The 16,120-nt window shown below is 42.3% G+C and overlaps 2 protein-coding genes across 2 annotated transcripts in view; one reads left to right on the plus strand and one right to left on the minus strand.

Moving 5' to 3' along the window:
• The window catches only part of acot11a (acyl-CoA thioesterase 11a), a 108,233-nt gene extending 97,909 nt beyond the window's left edge, over window positions 1–10,324 (plus strand). Inside the window, exons 14-16 of the mRNA XM_078561656.1 lie at window positions 547–678; window positions 4,220–4,346; window positions 9,221–10,324. Of these exons, the coding sequence (XP_078417782.1) occupies window positions 547–678; window positions 4,220–4,346; window positions 9,221–9,367 (406 nt within the window). The 3' untranslated portion in view covers window positions 9,368–10,324. The remainder of the gene's footprint in view (window positions 1–546; window positions 679–4,219; window positions 4,347–9,220) is intronic.
• The window catches only part of fam151a (family with sequence similarity 151 member A), a 44,050-nt gene continuing 38,251 nt past the window's right edge, over window positions 10,322–16,120 (minus strand). The window contains exon 8 of the mRNA XM_078561655.1: window positions 10,322–15,588. Coding sequence (XP_078417781.1) covers window positions 14,921–15,588 — 668 coding nt within the window. The 3' untranslated portion in view covers window positions 10,322–14,920. The remainder of the gene's footprint in view (window positions 15,589–16,120) is intronic.

Consider the following 16,120-nt stretch of genomic DNA (forward strand, 5'->3'; position numbering starts at 1 on the left):
GGTCCCTGTACTTAAGAAAGGATATACTGGAATTGGAGTCAGTTCATAAGAGATTCACTAAGCTGATATTCCTGGGATGAAGGGGTTGACTTATCAAGAACGGCTAAACAAGTTAGGCCTTTATATACAAGATTCTGGGCAGGGTGGGGGGGGGCTTGACATAGTAGAAGTTGAGAAGATGTTTCCACTAGTGGGGGAATCTCAAACAGGGGCACATAGTTACAGAATAAGCGGACACTCATTTAAAACTGAGATGCGAAGGAATTTCTTCTCCCAGAGAGTAGTGAATGTCTGGAATTCTGTACCCCAGGGAGTTGTGGAGGCTAGATTGCTGAAAGTATTTAAAGAGGAGATAGATAGATTTTTGAAATATTGGGAAGTTGAGAGCTATGAGTAGCTGGCACAAAAGAGTTGAGGCCTGGGGCAGATCAGCCATGACCTTATTGAATGGCGGGGCAGGCTTGAGGGACCGAATGGCCTACCCCTGCTCCTATTTCTTATGTTCTTAACTCTCACCATCTCTAATCTTGTTATGTTTCTTCCGAGGAAATTTAAGTTGATACAAAAGGTGGATGAGGATGATGTCATCTATCACGTGATCTCCCCTTCTCTCAGCAAGGGGAGCAACTTTCAAGACTTTGTTTTGTTGGCATCTCGGAGAGTGCCTTGTACTGATGGGTAATTTCACTTCATGTTTTTGATATGCCTAAGTAGGTTACTTTTTTTAAAACTCATTCTCCGAAGGAAAGCAGATTTTTGAGATTTTCATGAGTTCAGGTTATTTTAATTTCTACAAAATGACTTTCATTTCCCTCTAAGCAATACTTGTGCTTGTCAACCACAGATGTCCAGCAGCACATTACTGATATGACTGCCCAGCTTACACATCCCCCGTCTTTCTATAGCTGATTGCACATTCACATCTCGTATCACTGGAAGGTTTCATTTCTCAAATGCCTTCCTAGCTGGCTACCTTGCCTCCTCTCCACAAGTTACAATGGCCTGGATTTTGCATTGGGAATAACAGTGAGGCTAACAGCTATCACCGTTGTTATGGATGCGTTTGACAGCAACTTCCAGAATACGTACATGCAGTTAAACATGAAAATCCAAACGTTGCTGTCTGGGTTACTCTGCTATTGCACAGGTTGCACTATAATAGTACCTTACTGATGGGCCATAATTTTCCCCATGTCGGGCAGGCTCAGTGAGAGTGGACAGGGGTGGTCACGGAGCCGACCACGATTGGCTCCATGCCGCCATTTTACGTGGGCAAGTCAATTAAGGCCCGCCCAGTGCAATACACGAGCAGTAGCGCTCAGCACTACCTGTGCGGGTGGGGGGGAGGAGGGAGAGTCGGGGCCAGTGCTCTTTTGCGCATGTGCGCGAAAGAGTGCTTCATTCTCCCTGAGGCACGGTGCTCAGGGAGTTTGAAGCGTTTTGTAAAAACATTTTTACAGAAATTAAAAATTTAATGAGACATGTCTCCTCATGTAACTGTGTTTCTATTTTTCATATAAAATTTTTATTTAAATAGTAAAAGCTTTAGGAAACCTCATCCCGCTCGTGGATGCGGTTTCCTAAAAAGGCTGCTTGGCCTTTTCGCCTGCCCGCCAACCTTAAGGTCGGACGGGCAGTGTAAACAATGACATGAATTAATTCATTAATGGCCTTAATAGGCCTATCAGTTATTGGCGGGTGCGGAGCCGACTCCGGCGCGTCCCCACCGCATGAAACATCGCGAGACAGTGTGATGACTTTGGGGGACACACCTGACATCGTATGTCATTTTATGCGCCGGCATGTCGGGCCCACCCCCGCATGCCGACTGAAAAATCCTGGCCATAGACTCGGCATTGAAATCAATGTAGGCCATTAAGTTGGGGGACTTACCCACTAGTTACCCACAAAATACACCAGAAAAAACTACAGCTGATGCATTCAGGTATAAGTGAATTATTCATGATATGATAAGCGATAATTACTGACAAACAACCTCTCTGGCCCTGAAAATTTTAAAAGTGTGGCTTTTCATTTGTTAAGAATTCAATTATTGGATTTTTTCAAAAAATTAAAATTTTTTTAACCTTTTCTGTCTACCACTTTTATCTCTCTCTGTCTTAGTTGCATCTTTCTCTCCCAATCTTTATTTTCCTTTCTGTACATGATTTAAATCTAATTTATAATTCCTGGTTTCTTCTTCTTCTTGAGTTCTCTGCCTGAAGGTTGGTCAGATCCACAGTGCCAGAACCTCCACCACGGGCAGGGCAAGGAGGCAGGTCCCAAATTCACCCCACCCAGAATTAGAATTGAACCCCATGCTGTTAGCATCAATCTGATCCACGCTAGCCATTCAGCCAACTGAACCAACTGGCCCCCCAAGGAGTCCAGGTTGCTGTGGCAACAGAATCTTTTACGTGCATGTTGTCGTTGTGGAGCTATGGATAGTGATGGTAGAGGCTCCAATTTCTTTCCATCTCATGGCTGACCAGGAATCTCTCTCGCTCTTACCACCTGGCATGTTGGAAGGGTTTACAAGTTGATACTGAACCTGTTTGGCCTCATTATGAATACATCAAGTCCTATAGTTGGACTTGAACCCAGAGCTTCTGGCTCAGAGGCAGGGAGGCTACCCACTGCACCACTAGACCTCCAATTCCTGATTTATGATTCCTGATTTAAAACACGCATGGCTCAGTGAGGATTCTTCAATCTGATTGGTTGAAGAGCCTCACTGTCTCTTGCCCTCCTCACACATCCCCTGTAGAGGGTGCTGTCCAGGATAAAAGATGCCTGATTTCAAAGCGTACTGTATGGCCAGCACCATCCCTTCATCACTGACTACAAAATCCCTGCCATTGTGCCCAAATGCTGCAGCCTATGCTACAAAGGCTTGTACTCCCATTACCCTGTGCCATCTGGGTCTTCAGGAAAACCAGGCCTACATGCCGCCTACCCGGTACCAGAAAGGTATGTTTTAAAAGACATTTACTTGAATGTGGAGTTGGGAGGTGCAGGAGTGCTCCCTGTGGTTCCACATTAAAACCACGGGCTGATGGGGGGAGCCACTTTCACCCGCTCCTGACTGCTTCCCACTTGCCAAAACGCAACAGCCCAAAAATTCAAATAGTTTTCCACATTGAGCTGGGGACATCCAGCAGGCCTCTGCAGCTTGTTCATTTGATGTTACTGAAGTTCAACGCCGTATATGGGTGGCCTTGGGCCTACTTGTTCTGGTCCCCGGTCCATGCCAGCCAGCTGCACGAAACAATCTCTCGGCCAGTTGGCTCCCTTGTTCCTATTTCTTTTATTAACTTTTTGTCAGCAATACACAGCCGCAGCTGATAGTTCTCATCTAGGTTCTCTCTTTTATCCTATACAACCTAGTATTTAACTTCCTGTGCCTGAGTTTATCCACCCCAACAGATGTTAAAATCTTATCAATGCTCAGGATTAAACTTTTGACGCTCCAAACCTGTGAAGTGAACCTCCACATTTTTTTTTTTACCTCTGTTTATACCGAGGTTGCTTACATCTCAGAAAGTGACATATTCTTGACCACCTATTTTTTCAGGATGGGGAGAATTGTGACATCTGACATGCTGGCAGATTTTTCTCTGGATAGATCATTCTGTACCTTTCCATGGTCAGGTCAAGTCATCCTGTACCTTTAACAATAGTTTGCATTTTGTTAGCAGCAGTAATTAGTTACAAAATTCCAAGTATTATAACAAACCGATAAACAACAGCTTGTTTAGGTTTTAAGTGCTAAATTGTAAAATTTAAAACAAAGGATTGTTTTAAAAAACAAAAATTAAGCTTTTAAAAATGGCCACCTGCCAAATTATTTTGCAGCGGGTCTCCAAGGCACGTCACAGGCAATCTCTGCTGCCCTTCCAAGCAGACTGCCTGGTGGAGGCCAGACAGCCTGCCCAGGTAATGCAGGCGACCCCCAGGCTGGAATCTGGGACCAGAGTACAGCTTGTGGGAGGCACAAGTTTTCCCCAAACACCATACTGGCTTTAATAGCCGAGTGGAAAACCTAGGTTGTAGTGTTGGAACTTTTATTCTAAGATTCCTAACTTACGTCATGTTAATCTTTGACTGCTGGCTTTAAAGAATCAAATGATGAGTGAAATGTCCCAATTTGTCACCCCACTACAATGCAATTCAGTACCGATAGAAGCATTCAGTCAGCTGTTGTAAACTTTCTTTCTAGAGATCCGTATCTGATAGCGCTCCGATCGGTCAGTCTCCCTGCAGCCCCACCAGCTGAGGACCTTGTCAGGAGTGAAGTAATGTGTGCTGGCTTTACACTTTGGGAGGAAGATGACACCCACACCAGGGTAAGGGGTCTCTAGCATATTAATGAACTGTGGTCATCACTTTATCTAAAGACGTATATATTATCGACTTAATAAGTCAGATAGATAGACCCAAGTAAATATTTTTCTTTAACCAAAGATATGATTGTTAAATTGAGTCTGATTGTGGGTGTGCAGTAAGATTTCCTTTAATTTATAGAGGTTGTTTGGCTTGTTTCCTGAATGTAATCTGTTTTTAAAATGTGTTTTTTAAATTCTCCAAAAGAATGTAAGGGAGGTGATACCCGGTACTAGACCGCACTGACACATATAGGGTCTGAAATGGTACCGTTTTTATGCAGTGGCAGTCCTGCAGAAAATGTGCCTTGTTATACTTTGGGTGCTGGTTTGAGACCAGTACCTCCTAACAGCAGAGTGGGACTGGCACAACTGAATGACATTGCTGGGTCTCCTTATCTTTCTGTGAAAACAAAACTCAGAACTCCACACACAACTGGCCACTGCCTGTTTCTCGGTTAACACTGAAGTGGTTCAAAGTTAAACTTTAATCAATTCAAATGTAAAAGTTTTTCCAGTAGTTCAGTGGGTTCATTTAGCAAACAGAAAAGCCAGTTAGATCAGGAAGGTCCTGGGTTTGATCCCAACCTGCATTGTTAGCTAAACTCAACTGGGGAATGGATTAACCTCAGTATCTCTGGATTCGGGAGGAAAATCCTGCTGCTAATCACTGTCCAGCAAGCCTGCTGTAAATGTAAAAAAGAGATAAAAACAAAAAACTGCGAATGCTGGAAATCCAAAACAAAAACAGAAATACCTGGAAAAACTCAGCAGGTCTGGCAGCATCGGCGGAGAAGAACAAAGTTGAAGGGTCATGAGGACTCGAAACGTCAACTTTGTTCTTCTCCGTCGATGCTGCCAGTCCTGCTGAGTTTTTCCAGGTATTTCTGTTCCTGCTGTAAATGTGATTGCACATGGACATAGGATGAGGATCTTAAAGCTGCAGATGAATAACCCACTCATGGTACATGTCAAAGCTCCCTTCTCTATAATAGCCGCTTAGGACTGGCCAAAGCATCATATCCCAGCAAGGATTCAGTGTCATCAGGAATACAGAGGAAAATGTTAGCCTGGGGAAAAAAGTTCATGAAAACCATAATTGAAATAGTTCAGAGTCGGAACTTAGAACTAGGTATAGTTAATTTGACTCTTTGAACCTATCCTGCTATTCATGGCAGCTCCATCTTTTTCATTCCAATTCCCCACCCATTCTGTAGTATTTGTATCCCTTTTAAATACTTCCATCTTTTTTGCATCTTAGTCCTTCTGGGGTTTCGCACTCCGCATTTCAGCAATGATTCACGTGAAGAACTTATTTTCTGGATTGGTTATCAGTTTGAAGTTTTGTCCTTATGTTCTGGATTCTTCCATTTGACTATCTGATCAATCTCTTTGATTAAAGCAAAGTCAGCGGGAAGCCGACTTGCTCCACACCAGCCCGCCTGGCAGTCATAACCCGCTGTGGGCAGGCTGGATTGCCTGGCAGTGGAACTTCCGCTCCTCACTGGGAACTCCTGGTCTCGGGAGCTGCCGGCCAATCCGATTGGCTGGCAGCTCCGGCAGCACCAAGAGCGCATTAGTGGGCACTGCCAGGAGTGCAGCCAGTCCCAAGAAGAAGGCTCGATGGATCGCGGAACAAGATAAGTCTGGGGCAAAAACAAAAATAGCTGGAAAAACTCAGCAGGTCTGACAGCATCTGTGGAGAGGAAGACAGTTAACGTTTCGAGTCCATATGACTCTTCATCAGAACTAAGGAAATATAGAAATGTGGTGAAATATAAGTTAGTTGAGGGGGGTGGGACAGGTAGAGCTGGATAGAGGGCCAGTGTTGATAGGTGGAGGCAAAGAAAAGATTGCCAAAGATGTCCCTGGAAAAATGTATTAATTTTGCTTCCAATTTCCACCCCTCCATCATTTTCACATGGTCTATCTCTGACACTTTCCTCTCCTTCCTTGACCTCTCTGCCTCAATTTCTGGTGATAGACTGTCCACCAATATTCATTACAAGCCTACCGACTCCCACAGCTACCTTGACTACAGCTCCTCACACCCCGCTTCCTGTAAGGACTCCATCCCATTCTCTCAGTTCCTTCGCCTCCATCACATCTGTTCTGATGATGCCACTTTCCAAAACAGTTCCTCTGACATATCTTCCTTCTTCCTTAACCGAGGTTTTCCACCCACAGGGCCCTCAACCGTGTCCAGCCCATCTCCCGCGCATCCGCCCTCACTCCTTCCTCTCCCTACCAGAACCATGATAGGGTCCCCCTTGTCCTCACTTTTCACCCCACCAGCCTCCGCATTCAAAGGATCATCCTCCATTTCTGCCAACTCCAGCATGATGCCACCACCAAAGACATCTTCCCTTCACCCACCCTGGCGGTATTCCGCAGGGATCATTCCCTCGTGGACAACGTGGTCCACTCCTCCATCACCCCCTACACTTCAACCCCCTCCCACAGCACCTTCCCATGCAACCACAGAAGGTGTAATACCTGCCCCTTTACTTCCCCCCTCCTCACTGTCCAAGGGCCCAAATACTCCTTTCAAGTGAAGCAGCACTACACTTGCACTTCCCTCAATTTAGTCTACTGCATTCGCTGCTCCCAATGCGGTCTCCTCTACATTGGAGAGACCAAACGCAGACTGGGTGACCGCTTTGCAGAACACCTTTGGTCTGTCCGCAAGCATGACCCAGACCTCCCTGTCGCTTGCCATTTCAACACTCCACCCTGCTCTCATGTCCACATGTCCGTCCTCGGCTTGCTGCATTGTTCCAGTGAAGCTCAACGCAAACTGGAGGAACAGCACCTCATCTTCCAACTAGGCACTTTACAGCCTTCCGGACTTAACATTGAGTTCAACAACTTCAGATCATGAACCCTCTCCTCCATCCCCACCCCCTTTTTCCAATAATTTATAATTTAAAAAAAATATATTTTTCTTTTCCCTCCTATTTTTAAATTTATTTCCATCTATTGTTTTATCTCTACCTTTTAGCCCATTTCGATCCCTTCCCCCCCACCCCACCCCCACTAGGGCCATCTGTCACTTGCTTGTCCTGCTTGCTACCCTTAATGTCACCATTAGCACATCCCTTGGATAATATCACCACCGTCTACGCCCCTTTGTCCTTTTGTCCGTGACGTCTTTGGCAATCTCTTCTTTGCCTCCACCTATCACTGGCCCCCTATCCAGCTCTACCTGTCCCACCCCACTCAACCAGCTTATATTTCACCACATTTCTGTATTTCCTTAGTTCTGATGAAGAGTCATATGGACTCGAAATGTTAACTGTCTTCCTCTCCGCAGATGCTGTCAGACCTGCTGACTTTTTCCAGCTATTTTTGTTTTTATTTTTGTTTCAACATCCGCAGTATTTTGCTTTTATTCTTAGGTAAGTCTGGGGTATTGGGTGGGGAGGGTTCAACCAATTTAGGGAGTGGGGTGGAGGGTGGTGGGTTTTGGTGTGCAGGCAGGTAGGAAGAAAGGGGGGCTGCCCCTCCAGTGCACAAAGGGCACCCTCCCCTTTTAAAAAGTTTAACATTTATTTTTAAACCGGCCTGTCCACGGCCTATGCCAACCATATTATGGCGTGTGCAGTGTATTTTTGAGGTCAATTGGCTTGTTAACAAGCTCAATTGACCCTTGATTATTTATTTAAATATGACGGGTGGGCTGCTGATTTCGGCACCCACCCACCCACCCACCGTGTTATAGGGGTGACTTCAGGGGTGGGCAGGAAGATGGTGGGATTGACACCTGCCCTATTTTACATGCCCCCCAGCCGAAAACACGCCCAGCAGGGGCGTGTAAAACCCAGCCCTCGGTGTCGGCTAGCTATCTGCAAACTAGCCTATTTTTGTCCAGTGTCTTAGCTGACCTTGGAATGGACAGAAACACTTTTCGGAAAAGGGAAACAACAGAGCCGTAATGCATTCTGATTACCACCCTGAATAGCAACTGACTTCTGAATGGACTGAATTTAACAATCTTTCTTGCTGTAAAAGGACACAATTTCACCTCAGTGGTAGATTATTACATTGCGTGTAACTGTACATGGCACAGTGTTTCTTTCCTTATAAATCACTGCATATATCATCATTTCCTTGTCTCTGAAACATCATAGAATATGTTTCAACATTAAAGCTGCTGTGGAAATCCAAGTTGTTGTGGGAGATATGCTGGTATTAAGCACAAATTCTGTGTGTGAAAGCATTTATATTATGTGGCAGTTATAGATTTCAGCTTCCTGTAATGTGCACATCCTCTCCCCATATTGGCTCATTTCCTGTGTTTGTGAATCAAGGGTTGGCAGGTTTCCTTGCTATGTTTGCCTCCATAATGATAGAATTCATTCTATTCGAACTAATTTCAATGTTACTGAAAGATGTGATCAGGTGCTTTTATGGGTAGTCTTTCTCTTTCAAACTCCCACCTTCCCCTCACCCTACCCAAAGGAAACAAAATGCAAGGAAACCAAACAATTGCTGCTAAAATTTGGCACCTAAGTCATAACTCTTTCTTTCTGTGTGTATCTATTCCCCCCACCCCACATCTTTGAAGGAGTTGACTTATGGTTCCACAGGTTCTGGCACTTCCCCCATTCCTACCACTGCGATCAGCCATCGCAGTACAGACCACGAACAAACCTGCGACATTCCCATTTTTATATGGTTTCAGTTCCAAAGAAGCCATTGGGTGAATTCCTCAAAATCTGGATTTAGAAAAAGTGTCCCTACTTTGGTATGAATGAAAGAAAAAGGGAGAGGTTGTAGCACAAAGCATATCTGCTGTCAGTGCCTGGGGATAATGGAGCTACTTGTTCTTTTTTCAGATAACATACTACATCCAGGCGACCCCTGGAGTTCTCCCATATATCACCCGCGACATTACCGGACTGTCTGCCAATCTCTACAAAATCATTGAGGCTTGTAATAAATTTCTCGAACAAAATAAGGATATGGTCAAGGTAGCTCTGTGATATTTGTGTACCTAGAGAAGGGTACCTATTTCTGCATGGCCTGCATCCCATTATGATGATCAAATGTGGTTGGTGCAAAGGCATGAGTTTATGAGATAAAATGAGATATAAAGTCAGTTTTGATCAACTGGAACTCAGAAATTCTAATGATGTTTAAACTCTTTGGGGCTGTCACAGTGTATAACATTTGTATATTTTTGTGCTAAGGGCACTGTCCTCGGTTAGTTAAGATTTAACACAAATACAACAATGGTGTAGTAACACTATTGGTGTTTGGGAACTGCATTGTAATCTACTTAGAGCAGGGATTACTGCCATTAGTTTATATGTGTAAATTTGAGCCAAGTCTTTGTACAGAATAGTAACTGGGCCTTGCAAACAGCAATTTTTTGCAGACTGCCAGATTTAATCTGTTATATTTTTATATTAATTTTCAAAAGAATGAATTTAGATTAATATGAGAGGAATTTAGGGAAAAGCAATCACTGATAAAAGATTATTTAAAAAAATCGAATTGATGATCATGTTACTGGCCACTGAGCCATTCATATTGAATACTTTGTGCATTTTGCCTATGTACAGTGAGAATTTTTTCGTATTCTTTACAATCTGCCAGCAAATTCATTAAAGCAAGTGGGTGTTTTCTGTCAAGCTAAATTTGCCAATTTTGTGTCTCTTTGAGTTGGGAATGTGGATTCAGAAAGTTACTTTATCGTTAAGTCACGCTCAATTATCCTTTCCTTTCAACTGAAACCACACAATGCTAGAGTTGATGCTACAATTTAGCACTGAAAAGCAGAATGAAAACCAATTTGACGCTATGGGAGAGTCAAAGTTACCAACAGTGAACTGATTACAGTGATTACTGCAGGGGCTCACCATGGTGATAGAGAAAAGCTGGTTTCCAGGGAATGAATCCTGTCATTTAAAACATTGAATAAAAACACTTAACCATGAGTGTGTACTTCTTTATTGATCACTAAAAACTTTAAATGAAAACCTTTATGAAACAGGAAGATAACACAATAGCCTGTTAACATTATAAAATCAGCCAGTTCCAAATGAAAATAATTCGCGGTTTGGTAACAAGTCGAACTTTGATTGCTGTTTCTGCAGTGTTGCCACAATATCAACAAACACTTGCAAGTGACTGATTAAAAGACTACAGTGAAATAATTAAATGTGAGGACAATGTGCTTGTTTATACATTTTTTTTAAATGTTGTTACGACATACTGTACAATAACACCAATGAAAATTGTGCAATTGGAGAAGTGTCAGAGAGGTTCAGCTAAGGGGGAATCATTCTGTTCCAATTCAATCACCAGCTCCACTGAAGGATGGTTCAGTGAGTTCAGTCAATGAACAACTGACTCGAGAAAGGTCCCCAAGTTTAAAATCCAGGGAAATACAGTGCCCCTGGGTTAGAGGAGAGGAAAATTATCCCAGTGTCCCTGTTCTCAAGCACCATTTAACAACTCCTGGGTGAGGAGTTGACTGGGTCTTGCGGGTGAATAGCTTGTTGCCACTTCCTGTCAAGACTCTCATGAATAGCAACTTTGATGAGGTGCTGGATTGTGGCTATTGCCCACGGAGCTCTGCTCCAGTAAGGAGGAGAGGGGGAAAGCTGTGAGGAAAAAAAATTCAATCACTACATGCACCTACCCCGAGAACATTGTAACAGGAAGCACTGACTAAAGCTGAAACCCTCTCTAGCCCAGCATTCCAGTTGGAAGCTGTGCAACAAACAGCGCACTGATTAAACAAACAGGAGTATCTTATCAGCAAAATTCTGGTTATTTCCACATAATGCAGTCTCTTCATTTGTTCCTTCAGTAGTACAGATGTTTGAGAGGATTTTATAGATTATTATAAATATTCATGCACAACAACTCGTATTTTTAAAGCACCTTGAATGTAAAAAAGAAAATGTCCCAAAGTTCTTCACAGAAGGGCCGGGCACAATGTGAACACTGAGCCAAAGAAGCAGCAGTTAGGAAAACTTGGTCAGAGGTGGCTTTTAAGAGGGGGGTCTAAAAGGAGGAGAGGGATCTGGAGAACCAGAGGATTTAGGAAGAGAATTCCTGAATGTAAAGGCTTAGACGGCTGAAGGCACAGCTGACAATAGGAGGAGGGTACACAGGAGGCCAGTGACAGAGAAACAGAGAGTTTGTTGGGAGTGGGGATGGGTGTAATAGTGCTGGAGAAAATTAGGGAGAGTGATTGGTGAGGCCATGGAAGGATTTAAACACAAAGGATAAGAACTGGAAATCTGAGGTATTAGGAGGACCAGCAGCCAATGCAGGTAGAAAGAAGAGATGTGCAGAGTCTTGTGCATGTTAGGATATGGGCAGCAGAGATTTGAATGTGCAAAGGGTTATGGAAGATGAGAGGCGGATCAGAAGAACTTCGGAATGGGGATATCTGGAGCTAACAAAGGCATGAATTCATGAAGGTTTCAATGGCAGGTAGGCTTAGGTAGGAACAGTGGTGGGAAATGTTAGAGTGGAAATAGACTGGCAGAGATCATTGGGAGTAGTCAACGTGGTTTTGAAACGATAAAGATTCAATAGTCCCTGCCTCTCTTTGCACTACTTACCACAGATTTTTCCTTTCTTTTATAAATCTGTTTCATGTATCAAAAACCATTTGAATTCAATTATTAAAATCATCAATTATTGTGCATCACACTTAAAATCTGAACCTCTCACTTTGGCATAAATAACTAGGATCTGTTTGGTTGACCATTTTGCTAAAATTTCTACATTACCAATCATGAATGAGAAACTAATTAATTTGCTCATCATTTCTTTAAACTGCTTTAAGCCATTACAATTTTGGGGGGAAAAAAGCAACAAACTACCTTCCAAATTAGTAATCTCAGTTTAAAAATACCTGCAAGAAGTTTTCCCTATGAAGTCTGGGTGCTAAGAGTACCAGTTCCAGCTGTCAAACTCTGTGTGTAGCAATGTATTATGGTTCATTTTCACTCTTGTCCTGGGAAATGATGATACCCAGATCTTTAATACTGCATTTACACCATTTATTTGAGGTAAAACAAAAAAAAATACTTTTTATAATGTAAATAACTGAGGAGGAGGTTTTTGAAAAGGGTGAAGGACCCAAGTATGTTCTTTGCATTTTAAGTAATGTGAAAGGATCATTAATATATCTGAGGTTAAAAAGTATAACTAACTTCTGGTTTTGGACTTTTACCCAAGATATTTTCTTCAGTTTCACTCCTTCAGTCTGTGCTGTTCAATATCAAGGTGATGTACCTAGTCCAGGGATTCAACATCTTGTCAGTGTGCTCCCTGCATGTACTAGCATTCCCTCATGTGATACCTTGCTTAGGCAAAAGAATAAACTTTCTATCAGACTGTACTCTATAAACTACACATTTGATTTATTGCACAGTAAATAGATAGATGAAAAGTATTATATAAAAACAGTATATTACAGACTTTCCTATTCGCCTAAGAATACCAAAACAACAAATGTGCAGTTCCTGTGTTGATACTGAATATTATGAATCTCAAGGCATGCTTCCTGATTAGCTTTACATGGCAGTTCAGTATCATTGTGTCTCTGTCTTGCCCCTATCATGACTGCTTCACATTGACTGCTGGCTGTGAACAAGACAACATCAGAAACAAAGTCTTATTGAAGAACACCAAAGAGTTCGTCTCATCCATATTAGGTATTCAGCCATTTCCACCATTCAAAATGATGATTTCGCCAAAAATACAGTTCAAAAACAGATACTTAAAATGTCCACACGATGCTGGCCTTTGAACTAAATGACTTGACCCTTTACCTGCCACTGAAGTATTCTGTCCCACCCTCCCTGCTGTAACAATCCAATGATCACATTATACAATTACTAATCACAAATGTATGTCCAATTAATTCCCATATGGAAAGCTCATCTCTGCCCTGGGCTATTGAATATCAAACAGGCTGGATATTTTCTCTAAGTAATCCTGAGTTTGTAAACCCTGCGTGCAATGTGACTGGCAAGACCAATAACCTAAGCCATCATGTCTCCAGATGCTTCATTTTTGTCACACCATCTGTGCAGCCTTTATCTTCCAATGCCAGCAAGAAGTCATAGTTTTACATTAAGTCACTCATGATATACTGTTAGTATATTACACTGATGACTAAATTGATGTAATAAATTATGTAGTCAGCAATAGGCATCACAAACTGCTCCCTAGTCCTGAACTATCTGAAAAGCATTCCTCAGGATGTCTACTAGTTTCATGAGCTTCAAGTCTTCTCTAAAACCCTTTAATAAATATTTATCTTCTGAATATGCAAACAAATTATCCTTACTAGTTACCACCTCAAAGTAACTTCAGCAGATTTGTGCAGTATGACCTATTGCTTCTAAAACATGGTAGTTACTCCTTATGACTGTGAGGGACATAGATGACTCATGCACCTTCTGGAGGGTAATAGCTGGAACTTCTAACTTGACTGTATGTCAAGTGGACTTATATGTATTATTCAGTGAGATTCTGGGCTGAACATGACCTGCTAACCTGTTCTGTCCATCTTTAAATTATTTTTTCCTCCAACAATATCCAGCATTCCCATTCAAATGTGATAATCAAAAGGGGAACAGGCTGTGAGAGTCTACCCAGGAGATCCTGATATACATGAGCAAATGGAGCAAAAAAGTTTAGTATCAGAAGTACTAACCTGCTATGCTACCTGTGGTGAATGGAATAGAGGCAGGCACATAGGACACAAGCCTGTATCCAATATTTGTGAAAATTTTGAAAATGTTTGTGAGGTTTATGATCAGAAAGAATGAGATGAATCACATTTAAATGCCTGGAGCTTAAGAGCGAGATTTGTCAAAGTAGGTCACATGTAGAAACCAAAGCAAGTGTCACTCCATGACAAGTTTTGTAGTGTCAAATGTCACTTGGCCACAGTCACTTTAAGAAAATTTAAACGTATTTATTTGAAACCTCGGTGTAAAACATATTTACAGATTACACTGCAGCCTAGTACTGAGGTTTATCACTGTCGGGTGTGTAGCTGAGGTCTGTGTATGTGAGTTTACACAAACCTGCATGGTGGGTTAGTGATTTATGAGGTGATGGCTCTCATTGCACTTCTCCTTACCTTCACAAGGGTAGATGAGCTGAAGGGGGTGGGCGGGGAGGGTGGGGGCGGTTGGGTCAAGGTCTCTGTTTCTTGGGGAAAACTGCAGAATGCATTTGCACCTTAGAGTGAGGAAACCTGCAACTCTTTATTAAAATGCATCTCAACTTCTTATGTGTACTGGCCATTTCACCAAATTTTACAATCAATAACTGGAAAACTATCTTTGGTATAAAAATCTTAAATCTTAATCTGTATGAAGCTAATAAAATATTGAAAGTTAATTAGGTTGTAGCTTATGAATGTGACAAAATTTAGCTAATAATTTCTGTTGCTCAGGACTAAGGACTTAACGGTGCAGAGCTTGAAAATGTTTTGCCCGCCTAAGAGGCAGGATTGGTTGGTCATGAATACAAAAAGACTCACAAACTAGTTCTTACGAAGTGAAGACATCGATGTGAAAGCTGTTTCTATAATCCTGGGGTAACCGGTAGTAAATTCTACGAGTGTTGTATGTTCTGATGTTGATCAGTCCCTGAAACCCATCCATGTAGGTGCCTTGTTTGTGGAGATGCTCCACTGTCAGAGTGTAGCTGGGGGAAGCCTGCAGTAATCCCGTGGTGGCCTTCCATGATTTACCCAGGGCAACAGCCTGAAGCTGGAAGGACACCGTTTGCCACAGTCCCTGACAAAGATTTAGCATGTCTTCCACTAATGGCTGTGTGTAACCATGGGTAAGTGCTTCATTTGGCCAGCTTGGAGCTATAGTTACAAAAGGATATATTTCATTTATGGCTTTGATGAAATGCTTTCCTTCTATGTATCCGGGGGTACTAAAACTGCCATAAGAGAGGTCCATGCTGACCCAGACAGGCTTGTGAAGGTGGTGTGCTGTGTAAGTTCGTTGAAGCAGATACAGGGTTGGGGCTAGTGCCTGCTGAGATTTTATCTTCAGGTAGATGCCCCATGGCTTCGATGAAGTTAAGATCCGATTTAGAGCTGATTCCAAAGGAAATTCCAATCCGCCTTCTGGATTTTCTACCATTGGAAAGGCACCATTAGCTTTTCTCTTCACATTCAGAATAAGCATTCCTCCATCATTTCCTTAATAAATTGAAAATACAGCGTTTATATGTTGTGTTCAGGCTGCATCAGGTGTTTACATTTTAATTTTGCTAAACAGCTAAAACCACACAATGTGTCACCACGTAAAGTGAACACCAAACACATAGTAAATGAACAGAAAAATAGGTGAAATCATTGACCAACTGGTAAGAAAGTGGGCATAATCTAGGGATTGCAGGAATAAAACTCTCCTGAATCAAAGATCAGACACCCAAGAACAGGCAATTCACTAGATTTCTCAGTCATCTATCCAGTTGTGACAGCCTAGGATATAGCCAGGTGTTCGTCCACACTCCATTTCATATGTACAAATTATGTTGAATTCTTCCATATTTGGTCATTCAAAATAAACCTCATTTACCTTCTATCATCATAACATTAATTCCTATTGTCCCATTTGTTTCTTCGCTCACCTAAATTGTGCTGGTTTCTGCCAGAAAGTTATGATCTTGTCTTGATGTTCATTTTCATTCTAACACTTTATATTGTTCATGGAACCCCTCAGTGTATT

Source organism: Cetorhinus maximus, chromosome 17, assembly GCF_964194155.1.
Source record: "Cetorhinus maximus chromosome 17, sCetMax3.hap1.1, whole genome shotgun sequence".
Classification (NCBI taxonomy): Eukaryota; Metazoa; Chordata; class Chondrichthyes; order Lamniformes; family Cetorhinidae; genus Cetorhinus; species Cetorhinus maximus.